This window comes from Epinephelus lanceolatus, chromosome 5, assembly GCF_041903045.1.
Source record: "Epinephelus lanceolatus isolate andai-2023 chromosome 5, ASM4190304v1, whole genome shotgun sequence".
Taxonomy (NCBI): Eukaryota; Metazoa; Chordata; class Actinopteri; order Perciformes; family Serranidae; genus Epinephelus; species Epinephelus lanceolatus.
Genome location: NC_135738.1, coordinates 15,614,757 through 15,636,872, shown reverse-complemented (window position 1 = coordinate 15,636,872; position 22,116 = coordinate 15,614,757). Strand labels below are relative to the sequence as shown.

Here is a 22,116-nt window from a genome sequence, read left to right as displayed (position 1 = left end):
GGGAGCCCTTCTGTGAAGAATTTGCATGTTCTCCCTGTGTCAGCGTGGGTTTTCTCCGGATACTCCGACTTCCTCCCACAGTCCAAAGACATGCAGGTTAACTGGTGACTCTAAATTATCTGTAGGTGTGACTGTGAGTGTGAATGGTTGTCTGTCTCCATGTGTCAGCCCTGTGATAGTCTGGCGACCTGTCCAGGGTGTACCCTGTCTCTCGTCCAATGTCAGCTGGGATAGGCTCCAACCTCCCTGCAACTTCTAACAGGATAACCGGTTATGGAAAGTGAATGAATGAATATTTGTGAATAGTATCGTCAGTGGTCAGTACCTTTTCATAAAGTGACGACCTAACCTGCACGCTGTGCCCAGGAATGTCCCAAACACACCAAAATAATAAAAGGTCATGAGGAAATACAGGCAGAAGGCAGTGTCTCAGCAGATAAACACACCGCCACACATTTGTAGTTGGTCATAAGTGATGATTGAGAGGGATTACTTCTGCATGAGTAAACATTCTTCAGGAAAATCCTGCATAGCATACCTTTAATTCAAGATATTTCAGATTTCTTAATCGTCACTGTGCAAACAAACAACAAAATTCAGGTGTGCTCGAGGGCCGGGCTCGAATATTAAAATACCTACGAAATAGTAATAAAATCATACACAAATGTAGATACACCTTTACCAACTCCTTTACCACTCTTTACCAACGTATGCAGATAAAATGGGTAATAAAAAGTGCTCATGCATATTATTGCACATAAAATAAGTTATTGCACTCAAGAAAAAGAACTGTAATCTGTTTAGGTGGGTTCACTTCGGTCCAGAGTTCAGTATGATGATGGCTTAGGGGTAGAGACTGTTCATGAATCTTGTAGTGTGTGTTTTGATGAACCTGAGGCTTTTTTTTTGAGGGCGACAGGGCAACAAACGCAACAAATGTAATCTCTCACGGATTAAAAAAAAGCAGAGCTGATGAGAAACAACTCATAGACACTGCTGTTTTTAAATTCAAATCCTTCAGTTGAGTAAAAATATATCCTTTAATAGCAACATTTTGAGGATTACAAGGGAAGAAAGTTTTAGCCATAATGTACTCATGATGAGCCGCTGTTTGGTGCCACAACAATTCTGTACTTCTGGCCTCTTGGTAAGTCCAGTTGAATCACTGGAGGTTTAAAGAGATTACCACAGGTGTACTATTAGTGTATAATGTCTGTTAGATACAGCTGTAGACTGTCAATATTCACTTTCTGAGAGTTCAGCTTGAGAATTTGAATTGATATTTATCTGCTCAGACACCATGTGGCCTTCCAACTACTTCCTGCTGTCACCAAAATAAAATAAAACCTGAATGGAATGAGAGAAAAGGTGTGAATTGATGTGATCCGATGGTTAACCTGACACCTTGAGCCACTCGGGGGCAGCACTTGGTTTATATATCTTTCTCTCATCAGTAATGTAGATCCACACACACACACACACACACACACACACTGTAACATCATCACATGTCAAATCAAACATGACTGAAAAACTTCTCCATTGGAGGCCACACTGTACAGGAAGCTACTGCTACAAATTTCTTCACAATAAAACCTTTCCACCACAACCCAGAAACCTACTTACAATTGACTGCGACTGTGTCTCATGTCAAATTCCCCTCCTAAACACTGGGGACAGGATAAGCTAAAAAAAAAACACAGAGGCGTACGAACTTCAGAAACCACCAGCATGCACCCCCTCTGAGGAAACACGCTATCCACAAGCCATCAGAGGCCTCCAAGATCCCCCAGCTTAGCAACTGACCACACACACAATCCTCCGCCACCACAGAGTGACCCAGTGATGAACAGTAAACACACCACCGCGGGGAGAGAGAAACACAACCGCGCTGAACTTAAGGACCACTGGGCTTTACCTCAAACATGCCTCCCTCTGCCACTAGCAAGAGAGAAGATGATGTATTAATAGCCTGTGGAGGAAAATTAGAAGGCGTCACGAGCTCACCCTGGTGCAAGTTGTCAGACGATACTAAGTTGATGACAAACACCTGCGTGTTTTGTAGTTACTGTGAATGGATTATTTTTCCAACCTGAAACAGGAGGCATTTAACCTCCAAGTTTGTTTTTCTTGTCTCCATTTTATGCTTTCAAGTCAGGAAGATTTAGAAAATGTAAGTCTGCATCAAGTCCTCTTGTAAATCTCAGATACAGCTTTAAGTCTTAACTGACTTGAAACTTGATAATCTGAAGACATGAAACAACCAAGTGTCAAAACACAGGAGAGCAACAGGCAGATCTCATACAGCTGCATAGTTTAATTATAAGGCATGTGCAATGAAAGGACCTAGGTTTATAAAAACACCATCAACACTTATAAACACCCTTAAAGGGGCAGTGTGTAGGATTTAGTGGCATCTAGCAGTGAGGACTGCAGACTGCAACCAGCTAAAACTTCTTCTACGTGCCAAGCATGAACTCCTGGTTAGGATTCCTTCAGCGTTCATTGTTGTGGAGGTTTTTACCTGGGGCTGAATTATCCACAGAGGTCTCTTTTTCTCTCAGACAAATGGACCAGGTGATTTAAACCGGTAAAAACACTGAATAAAACAGTTTCAGGGTACAAATAGTTGTTTCGCCTATGCTGTTTGGCTTGTTGTGATCAGTTCACAAGCCCAGCGTCTGCTCAGGTGTGCTCACCTTCTGTGTGGGGCAGTAGCGTCACTAAAAGTAGTGACGTTACTAAGTTAACTCCATTTCTCAGTAGCATGTTGGTAACGTCACTCCTTTCTGAGTCAAATAGCCAGAAGCAAAGTTGATTAATTGACCGAGTAGCATGGGAGCGAACTGAATATATCTAGTGGATTTGCAGTGGACACTACAGAAAAAGACACAACGAGGGCCAAGAAAAGAGACAGAGAACAGTATAAAGTAGGGAGAGAGTGTTCATTCTGTAACGCCCCCGAAAAAGAAAAATTTTATTCTAGGTCTGTTATTTTATTGTTTATATTACTGTCTTTTATTCATCATGGTTTTATTGACTGAAAAACATATTTTGGAATTCTGTTTTTGAATTACTGACATAGCCAGATAGCCTACTGAAAGAGAACAAGACAGAGAACGCATTAAGGGGGAATAGGAGAGAGAAATATGCTGATGATGTCATGTTATCTGAGGACAGGTCCAAATGTCACAAAGTCTTTTTGTGATAAATAAAATAAAAAGAAATGTAGCATTGCATGTAGCAAGGTACTTTTGCCATTTTGCTGGAGAAACATAGCAAGCTTAGCTATGTATGTAGTGTAGCTAGTAGCACTGTAACACAGTAACACTGCTCACATTTTTTCTCAGATAACTTAAGATCCAGACATTCAGGAGGTTTTTATCAGGAGCCAAATCATCAGCAGAAGTCTCTTCCTCTCCAAAACAAACAGATCCAGTGATTTAGAGCCAGTATCTAGAGCCAGTGTTCGGTTTGGCTATTCTGGGCTACGAAAGAAACATGGCGGTGATACATGGTGATCCCCACAGATGAAGGAACACTCCCTATGTTGCTATAATCATTCTGTCACAGCACAACAAATCTTATTTTCAGGTGATTATACGCTAAAGAAAAGACTTATGAAATTTAATTTCTGCCAGTATATTCCCCCTAAATCCTACAGAAACGACCTTTAAAGGAAAATGTTCCAATGCTGTGTCACTTCAATGGTCAGTAACTTGGCAGTTACTTAGAAGACTTGAGTTGCGACTTGGATTTTACCCCACAAGATAAAAAAAGAAACTTTGGTTTAACTTGTAATTTCAGGTCATCTAGTTTGGTGAAGAAGGGAAAGAACGATAAAGACAAAGATTGATGAAAAGAAAGCAAAGTGAAGAGACAAAGGTAGAGACTGAGAAATAGAGAGACATCAAACAGAAAAGGACAAAAGGGTGAAAGACAGAAAGACAGGCTTAAGACCCAGGAGCAGAGGGATATCCTGCCTGGGCTGCACTCCCATTTGTGTTTCTTAAGGTCTAGCCAGATTTCCAGGGCTGAGCTTAGTGCCTGGTTTGGTTCAATACAGTCCTCAAACCCTGTACCCCCAACAGCCAACAGAGTGCCGAAAGAAAGCAGATGGATAGAGACGCTAAAGCTCAGCGCCAAACTAATGCGGAGTAAACATGACGGAGGCCACACCCAGGGCTTTTATTCTAATGCTTCTGCTGTTTTGCTGCCCAGACCTAAAAAGGATTGGATGCAATCAGCAGTTGGCCCGCACTGAAGCACCGCATTAAGCAGGACAGTTCAAAGGGGTGATGTCAGGTTTGTGTTTGCTATCGAAAGACCTGACAGAGTGAGATCGCTGTTTTAATCAGTATCTGAAGCTTTGGAGAAGATTGGTGCTCTGCGTTTTTCCAAATTCGGCTGAGGCACGTATCGTTGCTGAAAATCAAGCTTAATATGTTTAAACATATCCAGACATGACATCAGCACCTAATACACGCATGCAGCATGTCAGCCTTGCAGCCACGTGGCACTGAAGTCTTTCTTAGCTCTGCTATGTTTACTGCGTGTCAGATATATCATAGATCCTCCGCAGAGGCTGCTGACACACAGTATGTTTAATAGCAACACCTTTTTTTGTAAAGCGTCAGCTATTAGTGTACTGTGCATGTAATATGAGCAGCGGGACTTACCGTACTGAGCGTCGTTGAAGGTCCCTGCCAGGGTTTTGCACGATGAGTTGTCGCCGCCGCACACTCCGCATTTGTCATTCCTGGCCTTTGAGTTGAGAACGTGGTCACAGCCTGCTTGCTGAGGAGGGACAGATGTAGAGAAGATAGACATGTGTGGCTTATAATGATGTAATATGACATCCTGTACTTAAAGGAATACTTCACCCCCTCATTTGTTCGTCAGTTACTCCCCTCCTGTTACGTTGAATTCATGAACAAAATGTAGTTTTTCTTGCATGCCTCTGCAGTGGACAGAGGATTTAAAAATTGACAAAATTCTCAATGAACTGATGTCATGATATCAAAACATCGGTATACAAACTCTCACACTCCTTGTGCAGTATAATCCAAGTCTCATTTATCTGGTACTTTCCAAACACATGCACTTGCCAAATTCTTACTACTTCAAACACCTCCATATAAAGTTGGAAGGAAGTGTTCAGTGAATATGCATGTGTTTGGGAAGTACTACACATACGACTGGATAAATGAGACTTGGATTATACTGTACTAGTTACAGTGTTTCCCACGTAATTAGAATCTATGCATGCCATTTTTTATTTTCTTTCCTGTGTGTTGTTGTGTATCAGTCTGTGCACACGTTTTACTTATATTTAGGAAGATATTGTGCAGCCCTAGGTCTTTGTATCAAGATTCTACATGGTGTTATGAACTTCCCTGAGTGTTTTATGTACATTTTCAATAGCCTAGTGTCACACTCAGTTTTCCTGTGTCATGGGTCTTATTAAAGTGTATTATAGAGCTCATGAGTGTCAAGGATGTTTCACTCATTTGGCTGTTTCTCTGTGAGGAAACACATGACAGAGGAGTTTTTACCAGAGGTTTTGCGGGTCCATGAACAGAGTGCAAGTGGAACTTTTTTTCCTAAGCAGCAGTTTGTGGAGTTTTGAGTTACAGGCTGGATAACTGATCAGTCGATCCAATCAGAGCTGACCAGATCAGATCGATTAGAGGAGCAGCTCTTGCAAAGGCGAGTGAAACCAAACTTTTGGACCCAGTGCAATGAATGGATAAGTTTTACTTTTACGGTGCCTGACATTCTGCTGTTCTACCTGCGCTTGGAGTACACTGCACTTTGAGGATTTGGAGCGATGAATGGTTTATTAATTCCGAGTATGCAACTAATGAATGGTCCAACTCCAAATATAGAAAACCAAAACACGGCGGCAGATGTTTTAATCACGGCAGGTCACGACAAATAAAGAAATGTCTGGGAAACCCTGACTTGTGTTTTGATCTTCGTGTGTTGAGAAACACGGACCCTCATGACTTGAATTCATCAAGAATTTCCTTTTTGGTCTCTTGGTTAACCGGGGAGCTTGCGAAAGAAATTCAAAGTACTCCTTTAAAATTATAAGTTGAAGCTGTTTTGAACTGCACATTTGCAAGCACTGTTTCACCTGGACACCATGTACTTGACAAATGCAGGTGTTTCTGATTATGACCTCCAAACACTTCACTGAAAACTCAAGCTGTATCCTTTCCAGTAATTACAAAACGTGAATCATGTTAAAGTATGAGCAGGCAGACAGCGTTCCTGCAGCCACAGCCAAAATGTAACACTGACACACATATATGAACCTACATATCATGATAGCATGAGAATAAGTTAAGGCTAGGATGACGCTGATGCTGGAGCTTGTGTGTGTGTGTGTGTGTGTGTGTATGCACAAGTTCATTATAACAGACATACCCTGCAGAGGCCTTGAACACAGATGTCGTAAGTATCTGGCCCACATGGCGTGCCGTCGATGACGCGGTCCTTCAGCTGATAGTACGCCATAGTCCCAGCAACCCGGCAGAAGAGCTTACAGCGATCCTTCATTAGTACTGCATGGAGAAAGAAAACAAACTATGGAAAAAGTTGGACTACAGCTCATTAAGTTAATGAGATATATAAATGAGATGAATAAAATAGAGATCTTGAACAATAACAAGATAAAAAGCCTCGAGATGACTTGCACGTGCTGATGAAATAAAACTAAACATAACACTTTTTTGATCTTGTACCTATTTAAATTGTTTTGCAAAGTTCAGAGTCACTCTCTGGCTTGAATTGCCAAATTTTTATCCATTGTTTGGAAGAATCACTTTGTATCTGACAGTGCACTGGCTCGGGGGGCTTGGCCTGTTTGCTTGTACAGCATCAATTAAATGAATGAATCACTTGCAGTAACTTAAACATGGTGGTCTTTGCCAGATGGTAATCTCATGTAGCCAGGCAGGCCATCTCAGGAAGGAATGAGATACATCTGCAGGAGGGAAAGCTGCCAGGAGGTTCGTATGGAAGGGCCGTGTGTCACTTTAATGTTGCTGTTGTTTAATGTCAACTTAAAGGGATACTTTGCAGATTTTCCACCAGCTTTGTATCATTACAATGTGGGTAGTTTGTGTAAATGAACTGTGGTAAATGTCCAGCGCCCAGATCTCCCTGCTCATCTCTCAGCTAAAATCTGCCAGATGACACATTTTATGTCATCCAGTGGGTTTTTTTACTGGCTCTAGGGCTGTTGCTTTGACTATAGATTGTACTTCTGCATTTTTGAATGCCCACCACCACAGACATAAAGAGTATAGAAGCGGATTGAGATAGAGAGTCGCCCTTCTCTCTTGCTTTCTCCTTAAACTCTGACCTTACAGTAAACCTAGGCAGTGCTGATCAAATACAAACCAAGATTCTGTAACTGCATTGCCTATTGCCTTAAATGTCTTCAGAAAAATATTTTAGTACTGTAATTTGAGAATCTGTGAATAGGAAGTGAGCACTATACTGTTTCCTGTATTGTAAAAAGACTGTAAACACAGAGATCACATGGTAAAACTATGCAGTGCTGATCAAATATGAAGACTGACTGCATTGCCTATTTCTCGCCTAAAATGTTTTCAGAGACATATTTTAGCGCACTGTTTAACTGCAATTCACAATCATTTGTTACCAGCCAGCCACCATAATGTTTCCTGTGTGAGAACGGCCAAGTTCACATTACATCACTCACCAGAGAAAACTTTTTTTAGTCTGGTGTGGTGCAACACTTTGTGGTTGATGTAGGTTTTCTACCGCTTCAGCAAAAGCAAATGTCACATCCTCTTTTCTCTGTTTTCTCTGGTCACATATTGCAAATTTCAAAAGTATTTTATCTTTGCATAGGCCGCAGTTTTAAGACCATTTTTACAGGGGTGGAATATTTCTTTAAGGTTAACCCCATGGGTGTGCAAAGTAAGACATAAAAAGGGCACATACACAGATGCGTACTCTACCTTACATATGCACCCACTCTATCTTTTCTCCTAATGTACAGTACAGGCCAAAAGTTTGGACACACCTTCTCATTCAATGCGTTTTCTTTATTTTCATGACTATTTACATTGTAGATTCTCACTGAAGGCATCAAAACTATGAATGAACACGTGGAGTTATGTACTTAACAAAAAAAGGTGAAATAACTGAAAACACGTTTTATATTCTAGTTTCTTCAAAATAGCCACCCTTTGCTCTGATTACTGCTTTGCACACTCTTGGCATTCTCTCGATGAGCTTCAAGAGGTAGTCACCTGAAATGGTTTTCCAACAGTCTTGAAGGAGTTCCCAGAGGTGTTTAGCACTTGTTGGCCCCTTTGCCTTCACTCTGCGGTCCAGCTCACCCCAAACCATCTCGATTGGGTTCAGGTCCGGTGACTGTGGAGGCCAGGTCATCTGCCGCAGCACTCCATCACTCTCCTTCTTGGTCAAATAGCCCTTACACAGCCTGGAGGTGTGTTTGGGGTCATTGTCCTGTTGAAAAATAAATGATCGTCCAACTAAACGCAAACCGGATGGGATGGCATGTCGCTGCAGGATGCTGTGGTAGCCATGCTGGTTCAGTGTACCTTCAATTTTGAATAAATCCCCAACAGTGTCACCAGCAAAACACCCCCACACCATCACACCTCCTCCTCCATGCTTCACAGTGGGAACCAGGCATGTGGAATCCATCCGTTCACCTTTTCTGCGTCTCACAAAGACACGGCGGTTGGAACCAAAGATCTCAAATTTGGACTCATCAGACCAAAGCACAGATTTCCACTGGTCTAATGTCCATTCCTTGTGTTTCTTGGCCCAAACAAATCTCTTCTGCTTGTTGCCTCTCCTTAGCAGTGGTTTCCTAGCAGCTATTTGACCATGAAGGCCTGATTCGCGCAGTCTCCTCTTAACAGTTGTTCTAGAGATGGGTCTGCTGCTAGAACTCTGTGTGGCATTCATCTGGTCTCTGATCTGAGCTGCTGTTAACTTGCGATTTCTGAGGCTGGTGACTCGGATGAACTTATCCTCAGAAGCAGAGGTGACTCTTGGTCTTCCTTTCCTGGGTCGGTCCTCATGTGTGCCAGTTTCGTTGTAGCGCTTGATGGTTTTTGCGACTCCACTTGGGGACACATTTAAAGTTTTTGCAATTTGACTGACCTTCATTTCTTAAAGTAATGATGGCCACTCGTTTTCTTTAGTTAGCTGATTGGTTCTTGCCATAATATGAATTTTAACAGTTGTCCAATAGGGCTGTCGGCTGTGTATTAACCTGACTTCTGCACAACACAACTGATGGTCCCAACCCCATTGATAAAGCAAGAAATTCCACTAATTAACCCTGATAAGGCACACCTGTGAAGTGGAAACCATTTCAGGTGACTACCTCTTGAAGCTCATCGAGAGAATGCCAAGAGTGTGCAAAGCAGTAATCAGAGCAAAGGGTGGCTATTTTAAAGAAACTAGAATATAAAACATGTTTTCAGTTATTTCACCTTTTTTTGTTAAGTACATAACTCCACATGTGTTCATTCATAGTTTTGATGTCTTCAGTGAGAATCTACAACGTAAATAGTCATGAAAATAAAGAAAACGCATTGAATGAGAAGGTGTGTCCAAACTTTTGGCCTGTACTGTATTCAAAATGCATTACATTCAAGTGCAGTAGACAGGCATTACGATTTTTCATGTTTGGGCCTCCCTCCTACACACAATGTGGTGGGCCACATTCAAGATAAATGCATCAAACACACAGTATCACTGGCTTCAAACTACATTGTATAGTCGGGTGTAAATAGTTTCCATCTTTGATGTCGCAGCTCAAGTTACCGCAAGACATTCAAATTACATGCTTTAGGATGACACTGGTGTACTCACTGCCACTGTACTTGGGGACCCAGCGGACGGTGGGAGGTAGACCGTTGATGTTGAAGTGCTTGCCATCGAACTGAGAGCACTGCTCTTCGCGGAAATCTTTCCGTCCTCGCGGACATGGCTCAGTGTTGCAAGAGCGGAACTTCATCCTGCGACCCACACAGAACTTCCCGCCATTTCTGGGCCTGGAGTGAGACAAGACAGATCACAGGAGCACTACACTTCTACACTTCTTTCAGTCTAAAGATCATGTTTGCTCTTGTTTGACTGGTGCTTTATGACTTCAAGCCCACACTGTTTACTTTTAAATTCACACTACAGAAACAAGCTGTTGCTTTAAATCAGTTTGAGGCTAACTGAATCTGACATGCAGATTTATTTCTCACTTTAGCTTGTTTACACCTCTCGTTCAGGCGTGACTGCTTGCGTTTTTACTGCTTCTCTTACTGGTTTAGTCTTACACATATTTACGGTCTGTAATGGCTCTGATTGTCAAAACTGTCTTCCTTACTCAGGCTTGTTGCAGTCTCTGGAGGTGCTCCGGGTTCCTCCACCACAGGACCTGGAGCAAACACTGTAGGGTCCCCAAGGACCCCACTCCCCGTGGACTGGCTGCAGGTCCAACTCCTTGTTTACACACATCCCGTGTCTGCAGTACTGCATGTGAATAGACACAAAAAAACATGACTGCAACTCCTGCAGACGTGAAGACAAACACAGACTGCAGAATTAGTGCAGGCACAGCTGGGAGTGGCGTTCCTCTTTGCCTTCTTAATCCTCCGTTTAGATCTAAAGCTATATCTTAAAAGAAATCCTAATTCAGCTATTGTTTACCCTTAAGGAAGGCCTCCAACTCCTCCAGCTGTCCAAAGAGAAATGGGAGAGGGAGGGAGCGGCATGGATACAGACAAAAATAGAGATAGTGGCAGACAGTAAAAGAGAGGAAGTGTCAATGAGAGAAACCAGAAACTGAAATGTGCAGTATGTGCCACAATAGTTTTTTTTAGTGATAGCCAAACCTCTAATGCATTTGTGGGTGTTCTTTTTGAGCGGAGCTAATTGCTCAGCTCCTACTCTGTTCTTGTCACGTATCCCTACCTTCAGTCAGAAGTGCCAAAAACTGCAGTTCCATGAATGGCCACTTGAAGTTGGATGCAGAGGCATTTAATCCCCATAGACACCCATGTTAAAATGCCCATCTTTACAGCACCAATAAACATGTTTACAGCCTGGTACAAAAACAGGTTTTGGTCTCTATAGCTAATTTCACCCTTTATGACAACTGCACAGGAGGTGAATTTTTAAATAACTGTATACATTGCATCAAGGCTTAAAGTTATGCATATTCAAATGTGGGGCCACTTGAGTTACAGGCTGTCTGCGAGGCGTCGCTACAGTGTATGAGTCAGATACACCCCTCGTTCTTCCACAGCTCAACCCTCTCATCCAAATATGGTCACGTCCGGCAAAACCTAAGATGGCGACGGCTGAAATGCTTAAGTCAAGGCTTTAAAACGGAGTCCAAAAACCAATAGGTGACGTCATGGTAGCTATGTCCATCATTGTATACTGTCTATGTATAGAAGTCTCTGGTGAGTTGCAGAGATTAAAAGTAAGAAACGGCAGTGTGAGTCTCACAAGCTGTCGAATTTTATGTAAAACATAGCTGCTCCACAGCCTCTGTCTTTGCACAAAGTCACACTGCTTTTCACATGAGTCCCCTGTTTCCGATAAAGACTATAAGCCTGATGCAACACATTGATATAAATGGTCTTGGACATTCAACACAAAAGTTTATAAGAAACATATCAAAATGAAAACTATTTGCTCTGCCAGAGACAATTGAGGATATCCAGACTAATTCTTTGTAAATCATCTTCAGCTTGCCTTGTCAACACAAAATTACATAATATCTTTCATACAGCAGACCCACTCTGACAAAGGAAATAAGGCGCCTGGTATCAAACAGTGTGTACCCATGAACCAACCTTTGCCAAGAAGTGCTAACACTGCTTTCATAAGCAAAGCACGGCAGGCCCATTTCCCTTTGTGTGTAACCAAATCCCCTTCTCAGTGACTAAGATATCGGAGGGTCCTGTTCACTGAAAGAATGCAGGACAAGACGGCGTCTGTCTGGGTACGTAGCCCGCCGTCCGGGCACACAGGCACGGGGAGCAGTGGCACCGTGATAAGGAAACTCTAGAGTTGTGATAACAAGAGGAACAAAGTTCATTACTGGCTTGACATCAGGAACTACCTTCTGCTGTTCAGCTGTCTATCTCCTCAGATGCACAGTTTTAAACCTACAGAAGGATGCTCTTTGCAGACACCTCAGTGTGTTCATTTTCTTACAGAGTTTGGTCCCTAAGGTGCATGCACAAGTTGTTACTTCCATTGCAAGCTCTTTCCAGATGAGAAATGCAACTACTATCATTTTAACTGGCCACTCTCCCAATCCCCAACAAGACATTCAATCCCTGCTCCAGATCCAAAAAGACTCTTGAGACCTGAGAACAGACCTGTGTGATATCCGCTTCAGTGAATTTTTATAATCACGCTAATAAACCAGGGAGGATATCAATCAAGTCATCTCCTCAACAATGGTAACTCTGACCTGCTTTAACATTAATTCACAACTTGCAGCCATTACCTCTGGTGAACACCTGCAAGTGCAAAGTCATTTGCGCAAACACATGTAAACATACAGAGAATTTGGCACGGCTGCCTCTACTATCCTGGCCTAGTTTGCATGTGTGTTTTACACACTTGTGGGTCTAATGATGGAGTGTAAAGTCTGCGCACAATGACAGACAGGTGTTAACAGCTGCAGGGTAAGGACTAAACAAGCCACAAACATTTCCATAATGTGGACCTGGTTTGAGTTTCTTCCTGTCTGGCTCCACTGTAAATGCAAACCGAGGGCACTGATAATTTTGTTGGAGCGCAAACAATGGATTTAGAGAGCAATTCAAATAAAAGTCACTGAGAGGAATGTGATAAAAGATCCACATGAGTTGAAATGACTTCCACACCACGAAAAGGCAAACAGGCGCTGGTCCTTGTTGGTTGAGCAATTGTCTTAAGAAAAAAGAGCTAAACAATTGGAGTTCATAAAATTGTTGAAGAAACACATTTTAAGACATTTTTCCAGAGTTCTCCTTTGACACAACAAAGAGTTTCCCTTCCCTTATAGCTCTCACACCCCCTTCCCCCAACCTCAGCTTAAGGACTGTCAACCGGGACCTGGGCATCCCCTCTATACCTCCTCTACACAGCCACCCATCCCCCTTATCCCTGTATGGGAAATTGCAAGGGCCATGCAGGGACCACCGCAGTGCAACCAGGCGGCAGGGCCCGAGGAACTGTCAAACACAAGGCGAACTGTCTGTCAGAGAGGACCAAAGCCTGTGTAAGCCTCTGAGGCATTCCACTCCCCCCGCTGGCACCCTGTGTTTACAACCGTTTTGTTTGGCTTGAAAAGGTGATGTGGGTGAAAAGAAGAAAGAAGGAAAGGGGGGAGTGGAAGGAAAAAAACATCTGTGTGAGATGATGTATGTATGTGTGTGTGTGTGTGTGTGTGTGTGTGTGTGTTTGTGTGCACATGTGCGACTGTGTGTTAAGTGTGAGAGTGATTGCTCAGAGTCTGGAGGCATCTGGGGGCCACGCTCAATTCCAATTAGCCTCTCTTTCCGAAGTGCACAAACACACCCTTGGAAAACGTTGAGGTGAAAGGCAAAGCTGGAACGAGCACCGAGGACACCGGCAGTCCCTCTCCTAGAAAGACTGTCAAAATTTGCTCTCAGTTGGGTATGTGGTGAGACATTTGAAGGTCTTGTGAGAGGAACCTGTCCAGCTGTGACTAGCATGTGTTTCAAATTAGGAATTCCACAAAGACACACGCTGACTCACCAACTCATACCAAGACATGTGCATATGTGCAAACACATATCACATGCATGCATTTAGCACATACTGTATCTAAATATGATGCACACAGGGAGGTGCACATCATACCTTTGCCTCTTTCAAATCACAAACCAACAAAACTAAATAACCAACTCAGCCAGTAGTCACCAGCATGCTAACCCTGACAGTGGGAATAGTATCTGAGGACAGCAGCATCTGCTCCGAGCTCCTCAGCTGGCTGCTTTGGAAGTTAGTGCCCTGTAATTGCCAGGAAACTGTTGCAGAGAGCACCTCATTTCTGAACCCAAGCCATACATCACTGCAGGAATGAGAAGGCAGAGGACTGATTTAAAAAGCCCTCCGCTCTTTCATTTTAACACGGCCATTTCCAAAAGGCTTCACCTTTCATGTTGCGGTGTCTTTCTCATGGCTCTCGGTTCGGAGTTCACTTTGACTTTGGCCTGTTAGGGGTTTGCGTCTATGTCTCTGACGAGTCCTCTCCACAATACACAATCAAAACAGAATGCAACAGGAAAAAACCTGAAACATCTGGAGTCACCTGTGGAGCAACATGGACCATGGCTGCGGCTGATATTCAATATGTCATAACTCACTGTTGCATGTTGTATAACTTGACCTGGAGGTGAGAGGCGATAGAGAGCCATGGCGCTATACGGTAGTACGCGATTATCTGCAAAGCTCTCTCTGGGCGGGCAGGGGACTGGAAATAAAATGACAGCTGTTATTATAGACTGGATTTACACAACTTATTTCTCAGCCAAGGCGTGCATGTCTTTCCCTGTTAGTTCCATATTTCCTCTTTCCGTTGTGTTGAAAGGGTGTTAAGACAGGAGGAAGAGAGATGACAAGAGGGAGGGGAAGGTAAGCAAGCGAGTGCAAGAGAAACAACATGATGCAACCGTGACCCCAACCAACCTCCTTACTTTGTTTCCTACCCTCTTTTTCCACTCTCTGTGATCCCTTCCTCCCCTACATCTTTCCAAGAAGTGTAAGGGTTGTCATTAGAGTGAATGAGTGGTTTGGCCCTGTCAGCTGTTCCATTCACGTGCACTTCAGAGACACTTTTACTGATGGTATTTCTAACTTAAGATCTCTTAACAACTGCTGGGACACACATACCTCTTGTAACCTTATAAAACTTGGCTTGATCAATATTTTTGGTGTCCTTTGTTGTGATGAATTCACGGAGAATTATTTTCCAGCTCTGCTGCTCTACAGAGATTTTTTGCCTCTTTTAGCTCATTATTTTGCTTGTTCATTTATGTTATATTTTTGGTGACATTGGGCAGCACAGTAAGCTGTAAGCTCCGGAGGTGGGCCAAGTCATTGTTCCGCAAGTCACAGACGTCAGCTCTATGCAGAGCCTACACCATAGCCTTCGCATGTGGCCTACGCCATTGTGAGCATTTATAATTGTGCAGTGGTGTGTCTGTGTTACTCTGCAGTTACACCTCCAAAACACCAGTCGGCATCGGGGTTTCGTGAAGTGCTGTAAAGTTTAGTTCAAAACACACATTAAACATGGCTTAACAACAAGTACACAAATTGGCTTCATTATAACTCGCCGCATTCACAGACAAAGCACTTGTCTTCTGCTGGACACATTTTCCCCACAAATACAACATGCTAATGTTTTTAGCACAAGCCTATGGCATCTTACATTGTAAAAATTAGCCTAGCAGCTAGCAGACTTTTCCTTTACTCATATGAAGCCAGGGAGAAGAGCAACATTTAACAAAACTAACAGCTCCATTACAGCTCACAAGGCTCACCGACAAAACAACTGTCTTATACTAAACACGTTTTCCACACAAATATAACATGCTAATGTTATTAGTGCCAGCCTATGGCATTTTACATTGTGTGAATTAGTTTAGTATCGGTAGTAGAAGTAGATTTCCTCTACCAATATGAAGCAGAATAAATCCCAGATGGATAAATCACACACAAGACTTCTAATGCTTTTTTGTGGGGACTTTATTGTCTTCACAATATCTTGTTTCTTATCTGTGAAATTAAAGTAACTAAACGCTTTGTTTCCACTGAGGGAAATAGTTTCAACTTACAAAAATAGACAGGAGGTCTGCGTCGCCGCAACGTGTACTTATATTTCTGGGGAAGTGCACGTCAGGCTACAATGTAGGGTACGGCATTGATTTGACGCAGAAGTGTAAATAAGTTTAAGTTTATAAGTTTAAGTTTTATAAGTTTATTTACTTTATTAATCCCCCTGAGGAGAAATTCAATGTTTTCACTCTTGCTTGTCAATTACATCCCACTTACAAATCCCACTTAAGTCAAAAGTCTTTAGGTTTAAGTCCCACGTAAAGCCTCAAGTAAAGACTCACATGTCCCAAGTGAAGTCCCAAATAAAGTGCTCTTTACCAAATGTAATTGCATTTTAACAACAGAGTACTAATATGTTAATTTACAAAGATCATGAATGCTTTTTAAAATTTTTATTCATTTGTTAAAACAAGTTTGTTAAAAAGTTACTTAGCTGTTGAGCCAATGTTAGCTAAGCATTACCTTTAAATGACATGTTTTAAATCTTTGGGCTTGGGAGAAAGTGTCCAAGTGAAGTCACGTGTGTTTAAATCCAAGCTGAGTCTTTGATTTTGTCAAGTTGAGTCTCAAGTCACTCGAGTCTGACATGAGTCCAAGTCATGTGACTTGAGTTCACACCTCTGGTAAAGACAACATTGACACATGGTCGCCATATGAAATAGAAATGTTGCTCCATGTCTGCTACATGTGTGAATAGGCATTTGTTATAACTGCTTTATAAGGTGCATCATGTCAGGTGTAGTGTGAATTTCAATTTTGCAATTATTTACACATTCTGCAAGTATCCAATGAATATATCACTTTGTACACAACATTCATTTATATTGATAAATGATTTTTGTCACATTTGACACCACACTATAATCATTCGAATACAACTTCCTCCTTCAACACAGCCAGCAATGAAAGCTCCACTCACTGGCTACTGGACAAAGTAATTCCATCACCGAACGTGGCGAATGCTAAAACAACAATCCTCTTGTTAGCCCAAATCCACAGATATGTCCGTGATGATGGCAAATCAAAGTGCCAACATCCTGCAAATATCCAGAGATTACCAGAGAGTGACACTGATACCAGTTCACAATCCAAAGCTCCGGTACAGGCGCACACACACACACACAAACACAAAAACACACCCTGTCCCCGCATCGTACGACAAGTCTGTCAGGCTGCCAGGGAGCTCCAGCCAACACTCACCGCCTCCGCCAACAGACTCCATTCTGCCCTGGCTTCACTTTTCAAGACCTCACTATCTCACTTTAATTGGCTGAAACCAGAGCAGGTCGTCATTCTTTTCTGAGGAATGCTCTGGAAATCAAAAACAACTTCCCGTTTATTCACTTACACTAACCACTCAATTAAGCCCCTATTAAGAGGATCTGGGAAACTTCTTAGGTTTTACACCTGAAGAAAAGCTCAGCAAACAGATGTTAAAATCAATGAAATTAAAAAACACTTAATTATTTATGTTGCACCAAATTCCCCAAATGGCAAGGGAGCTTTCATTCAAAACCACATTCAAAATGACAATAAAATGAACAAAACTGAGAACAACAACAACTTTGACAACAAAACACCACAGTTTATTTAAGCTCTGTCTCCACTTTTTTCCCTCCGCCACCCACCGAGTAATGACGTGGTGAGAAGCAGAGATCTTAAAATGATCGCAATGTGGATACAGGGCTACGCGGTCCCTGGCTTTGGCTTGACAGACTCTTATTGCTCGTGCTGGCTGGCCACTAACAAACACCCATAAACACACACGAGCATGTGTGCCTGTGTGTACACTAACATTAAAGGGAGGTAATTCTGCAAGAACAGAAATGCAACACACACAAAAGCACTACACACAATCAAAACACACACACAAACAGACACACAGACGCACAGGCAGGATCCTTTTGAAGAGTGAGAGGGACCGAAAAGGGGGGGAGTAGGGGAGAAAGAGAAGGAGAAGAGAGGATGGAGGGGAGGGAGGGTGGTGGCGGTATTTATAGACAACAAGTGATGGGATGCCCTCGTTAGTGCACGGCCCACTGAGCCAGATGATAGACGCGCCGCCAAGAGGTCATGTGACCGCATTACTCACTCCGGCGCCCTGTGAGAGGGCCCATCGAGCAACAGAAAGGGAGCAGGAAAGGGAGGAAGTGGAGGAGCAGAGAGAGTCAGAGGAGAAGGGGAACAGAGGGGGAGAAAACTACCCATGAACCCTGCAGTGCCCGTTGCCCTATTTCAGCCAAGCTGTATACAAACAAACTTTTTTTTCACCCTTCATTTGGAGGACGTGCCACTTTTGGGGCGCTGACCTCAATTACCCGATGCGGTCACAACTCTGTTTCGTAACCAGATAGAACAAAAACTCTCCCCAGACATCGCAGTCACAAGAGGTGACAGCTCGTCGTTCAGAAAATTTACTTTTTAGAGAGATGACGTTTCCCGTGTAATTGCTCAGAATGGCACGGCGGGCTTTGGTCTAATGATAGGCTTCCACAGAGATCTTTAAAGGGGAGCTGTGGTTGCTAAGACAATACCTGCTGCTAGTTTCCCCCATAGAGGCCATAGCTGTAATCCTCTAGATCTGACACCCCCCACCACACACACACACACACACACACACACACACACACACACACTCCCCCTCAGGGCTCTACAGACACCTCAGAGCCAGGAGCTCGACCCAAGACCCTGTAAAGCCTTAGACCTGAACCTCATGACTTCTTTGAAGAAAGAATGAGAAAGGAGTCGGCAGAAGAGGTGAGAAGGTGTCATGGATGCAGCGCATTAAGAACGACGAGGAAAAGAGACAGAGAAAAGCCACAGTGGACAAATTCAAGATAAGCACCAAGAAAGAACAATACAATACTGATGCAAAAGAATCAGGAAGAATCATCTGAGTTTGCAGATTATCTTTTGAGGCACACGAATGTACTTGCACACACACATACACACAAACACACCGTACCAAAATACCACATAAAAGAGCTCTTGTATGGGCAGGTGAGTGTTGGTGCAGGGTCCTCCTCTCTTTCAACTCACACTACTTCAAACAGCCCCCTGCATGCACATGAAACTGGGCCCTCAGCACTACAAACAAAGGTGGTGCCTCCACTCAGAAACACAAAGAAATAAAGGAAAACAGTTTGTGTATTTGTGCATGTGCATGTAGCAAAACAATATTTAAAGGTCTATTTAGCATTGATGTCATATTTTAACAGCAAAATCATTCATGACAATTGTTTTTATGAACCTGCAATAATGCTAAAAGGTCAGCAAACCACACTAAATCTTAACTAAAAGACTATTTTGGGTCTCAGAAGCTCATTTTTACTGTTTTTGTGTTTTTTACTTTCATACATGTTTTGTTAAAGCAAGGATTTTCATTGACAATGACTGTTTCTTTGTAACTGTTGTGTATATGACAATAAATAACTTAATCACATAATGATAACACATCTCGTTATATCTCAACAACTTTTGGATGGACTTGCATGAAACTTCACAGAGACCATCTAGTCCCCAGAGAGTGAATTCTAAGGGCCCTGACACATCAATTCAACAGTCAGCCCTTGATCAATGCTGGGTCCGCAGTGAGCGTCTGTCACCCTACTTTCTGCGGTGTGCTCTGCGTTGCTGGCACTAGTTGGCCCTTGTCAACTGTTTTTTAACTGATTCAGCATGCTGAATAAGTGTCGGAGCTGACGCAGCCCATCGGCGAGAGAAATCACTCTGACTGGCAGGTCAGCTCAGTGCATGAGAAGACAAACGGAAGTGAGGAAAGTAAACAAATGACTAAAGTCAAGAGCTCTTTAGCAAAAACGCTTCATAACTGTTTTTGTTACAATTTGCTAACAAACATCAGTAAGCATTGTTAATGTGCGAACTGGCTAACTAGCGTCTTGAAGCTGTCTTGTTGCTGTTCCGGTTTCCCTTTTTGGATGACGAATACCGACTACCACCACCTGCTAGCATGGCAAGTTATCTCCTCCTCTTACGCAGGTGCAGAATGTACCTGCTGGTTGGCCACTGGCGGTGTGTTCAAGTGCAACTTTATGGCTGGGACAAAGGTGACGTGACGCAACACAACCTTTGTCGTAACTAGTTCCTTGTTGCTGGTTTGGTTTGTCTGGGGCTTAAAGGTTTTGGTGATCCCCTGACCTTCCCTCGAGCACCACCATGAGGTTGACATTTCTGGATTTTCAGTGAAATGTTTTGACAATTATTGGATGGATTTCCACAAAATTCAATACAGTTATTCATGTCTATCAGATGATGAATTCAACTTTTCATCTAGCACCATCATCAGGTTAAATTTACTTTGTCTCATACTTCATTATATGTTACTTGCACATCTAAAAAGACACCCCTTTTGAAATAAATTTAGCCTGGTTTTAACTCAGGTCTCTGTGGACCTGCAAATTACCAAATCAATGTTTACTGGGTTTCAATAAAGACCAGACATCTATTGTAATCTAGCTTAGTCAGCTCAAATTGGGTTTAGGGTTTTTAGCTTATTAAAGCAAACCACTTTGTGTGATTAAACTAACAGTGTTTCTCCTCAAGTGTTTCTCCCACATTTGGGCTGAGAGCGGCATGGGAGCTGCGATCCCAGGACCATTACAGTTTAGTCTGGTTGTTGTGGTTGGATTAAGATGTTAGCTATCCCCTGTTAACCTCTCCTCACTAGACAGGGCCTGATCCAGGACCTAACATGGTGAGGAGGGAGATGGAGCCAGATGAAAGGATATGAGGGATATAAGACTTACATGGGCCCACACTGCAAGAGACTCCTGAAGGGCAGAAGGTTAAGGAGAGTAGAGAACCCTCCCTCTTTCTCCCTCCCTGATGCATGTTCCGAATGCTAAACACCAGCCCACCACATCCTCATCCCCCTGTACCTCCTCCTCGCTCTCCTCCTCCCTCCTCTCCTCCCACCTCCTGCGCTGCAGAATCACTGATGTGAGGTCTTTTGTGAGAGAGCTGGCTGGCCTCAGCCTGGGCTCTGTTACGGCCTGACCACTGACCCACTCACCCGCCTTTTAAAGAGGTTTTAGGGTCATGGGTTCACAACAAGGTGACTCAACTGTGAACGGCGGGTGGCATCCTCTTTCAAAGGGCCCACGTCTTCACCTTTCCCTCTCAAGACTCTTTCTCCCTCTTCTTCGCCCCCTCTGTCTCTCTTTTCTTTCCTCTTTCTCTCTTTCCCTCTCTGCCCCTCTCCCTCCCCTGCAGCCCGTCTTTCCATGTATCCTCAGTGACTGACCCGCCGTCTCAGCCCTAATTAGCATAGCATCCCAGAGCGAGGAGAACATGAAGGCTAATGGGGGTTGGGGCCCCGTAACAACACTGAGGGTAAAGCTTCAAGTTTCTAACTAGGGCCATCACCTGACCACATTTACATGGGTTTCTGCAACCAGAATGCAGGCAGGAGAGTAATGCATGATAAATTATTCCTTTTTCTTGGTAGAGGAAGTGAAGTAGAAGGGAAAGGCATCAGGATTCAGGGCAGCGCTGCATGGGAGGTTTGGCTTGTGTCAGTAATGTATTTTGTCTGAAATGCAATGAGGCCAGCTTTAACAACAATGCTGATTAGGGAACAGAGGAAAAACATTCACTGTGGAAATACGGTGATCCGAAACAAATACTGATCTATATTTAGGTTCAAAGCTAACTCAGTCTGGTTTCATGATAGCTGCAAACAATTCATCGCTATTTTCTTTTACTCTGTGTCAAATACTAGTTGGGTGGGCTTAACTGCAACAGGATAATTAATGTGTCAATCCAAACTATCAAATGAAGTGAAGAAAACATTTTGGTATGAGTTAAGGAGAAGTTAGAGTTAAGTTAATTTTGTAACTTACAAAATAAACTGTGAGCATTTTCCAACAATGTGACTGCAGCTGCATTGAGACCCAAACCTCCACCCCCAAACTGACAGGCTCTGAACATCAACTGCAGCACAAGTGTCATCACTAGGGCTGCCCGCTTATAGTAGACCAAACGTTAGTTGACCAGAAAGGTCATTAGTTGGCAAGATTTTATTGGTCACTTAGTCAAAGAAGGAGAAAAACAAACAAACGTGAAACTGTATTAGTAGCTGCGCCTTGTCGAAATAAATCAAAACCTATATGACTGGACCATGTGGGAATCTAATTTGGAAGGACAGACACAGGAAGTGTCCACGCTCAGCAGTCAGACAGGAATCAGGTTAATTTCCAGGGCTGGTACCTG

At 43.0% G+C, this 22,116-nt stretch overlaps 1 protein-coding gene across 3 annotated transcripts in view; it reads right to left on the bottom strand.

Moving 5' to 3' along the window:
- Nucleotides 1–22,116, bottom strand: part of LOC117262077 (A disintegrin and metalloproteinase with thrombospondin motifs 20) — a 111,549-nt gene that overhangs the window by 53,448 nt on the left and 35,985 nt on the right. For all 3 annotated transcript variants that reach the window (XM_033634744.2, XM_078167751.1, XM_078167752.1), the window contains 4 exons: nt 10,403–10,548; nt 9,895–10,076; nt 6,433–6,569; nt 4,680–4,797 (listed from right to left, as the gene is read on the bottom strand). In XM_033634744.2, coding sequence (XP_033490635.2) covers nt 4,680–4,797; nt 6,433–6,569; nt 9,895–10,076; nt 10,403–10,548 — 583 coding nt within the window. The remainder of the gene's footprint in view (nt 1–4,679; nt 4,798–6,432; nt 6,570–9,894; nt 10,077–10,402; nt 10,549–22,116) is intronic.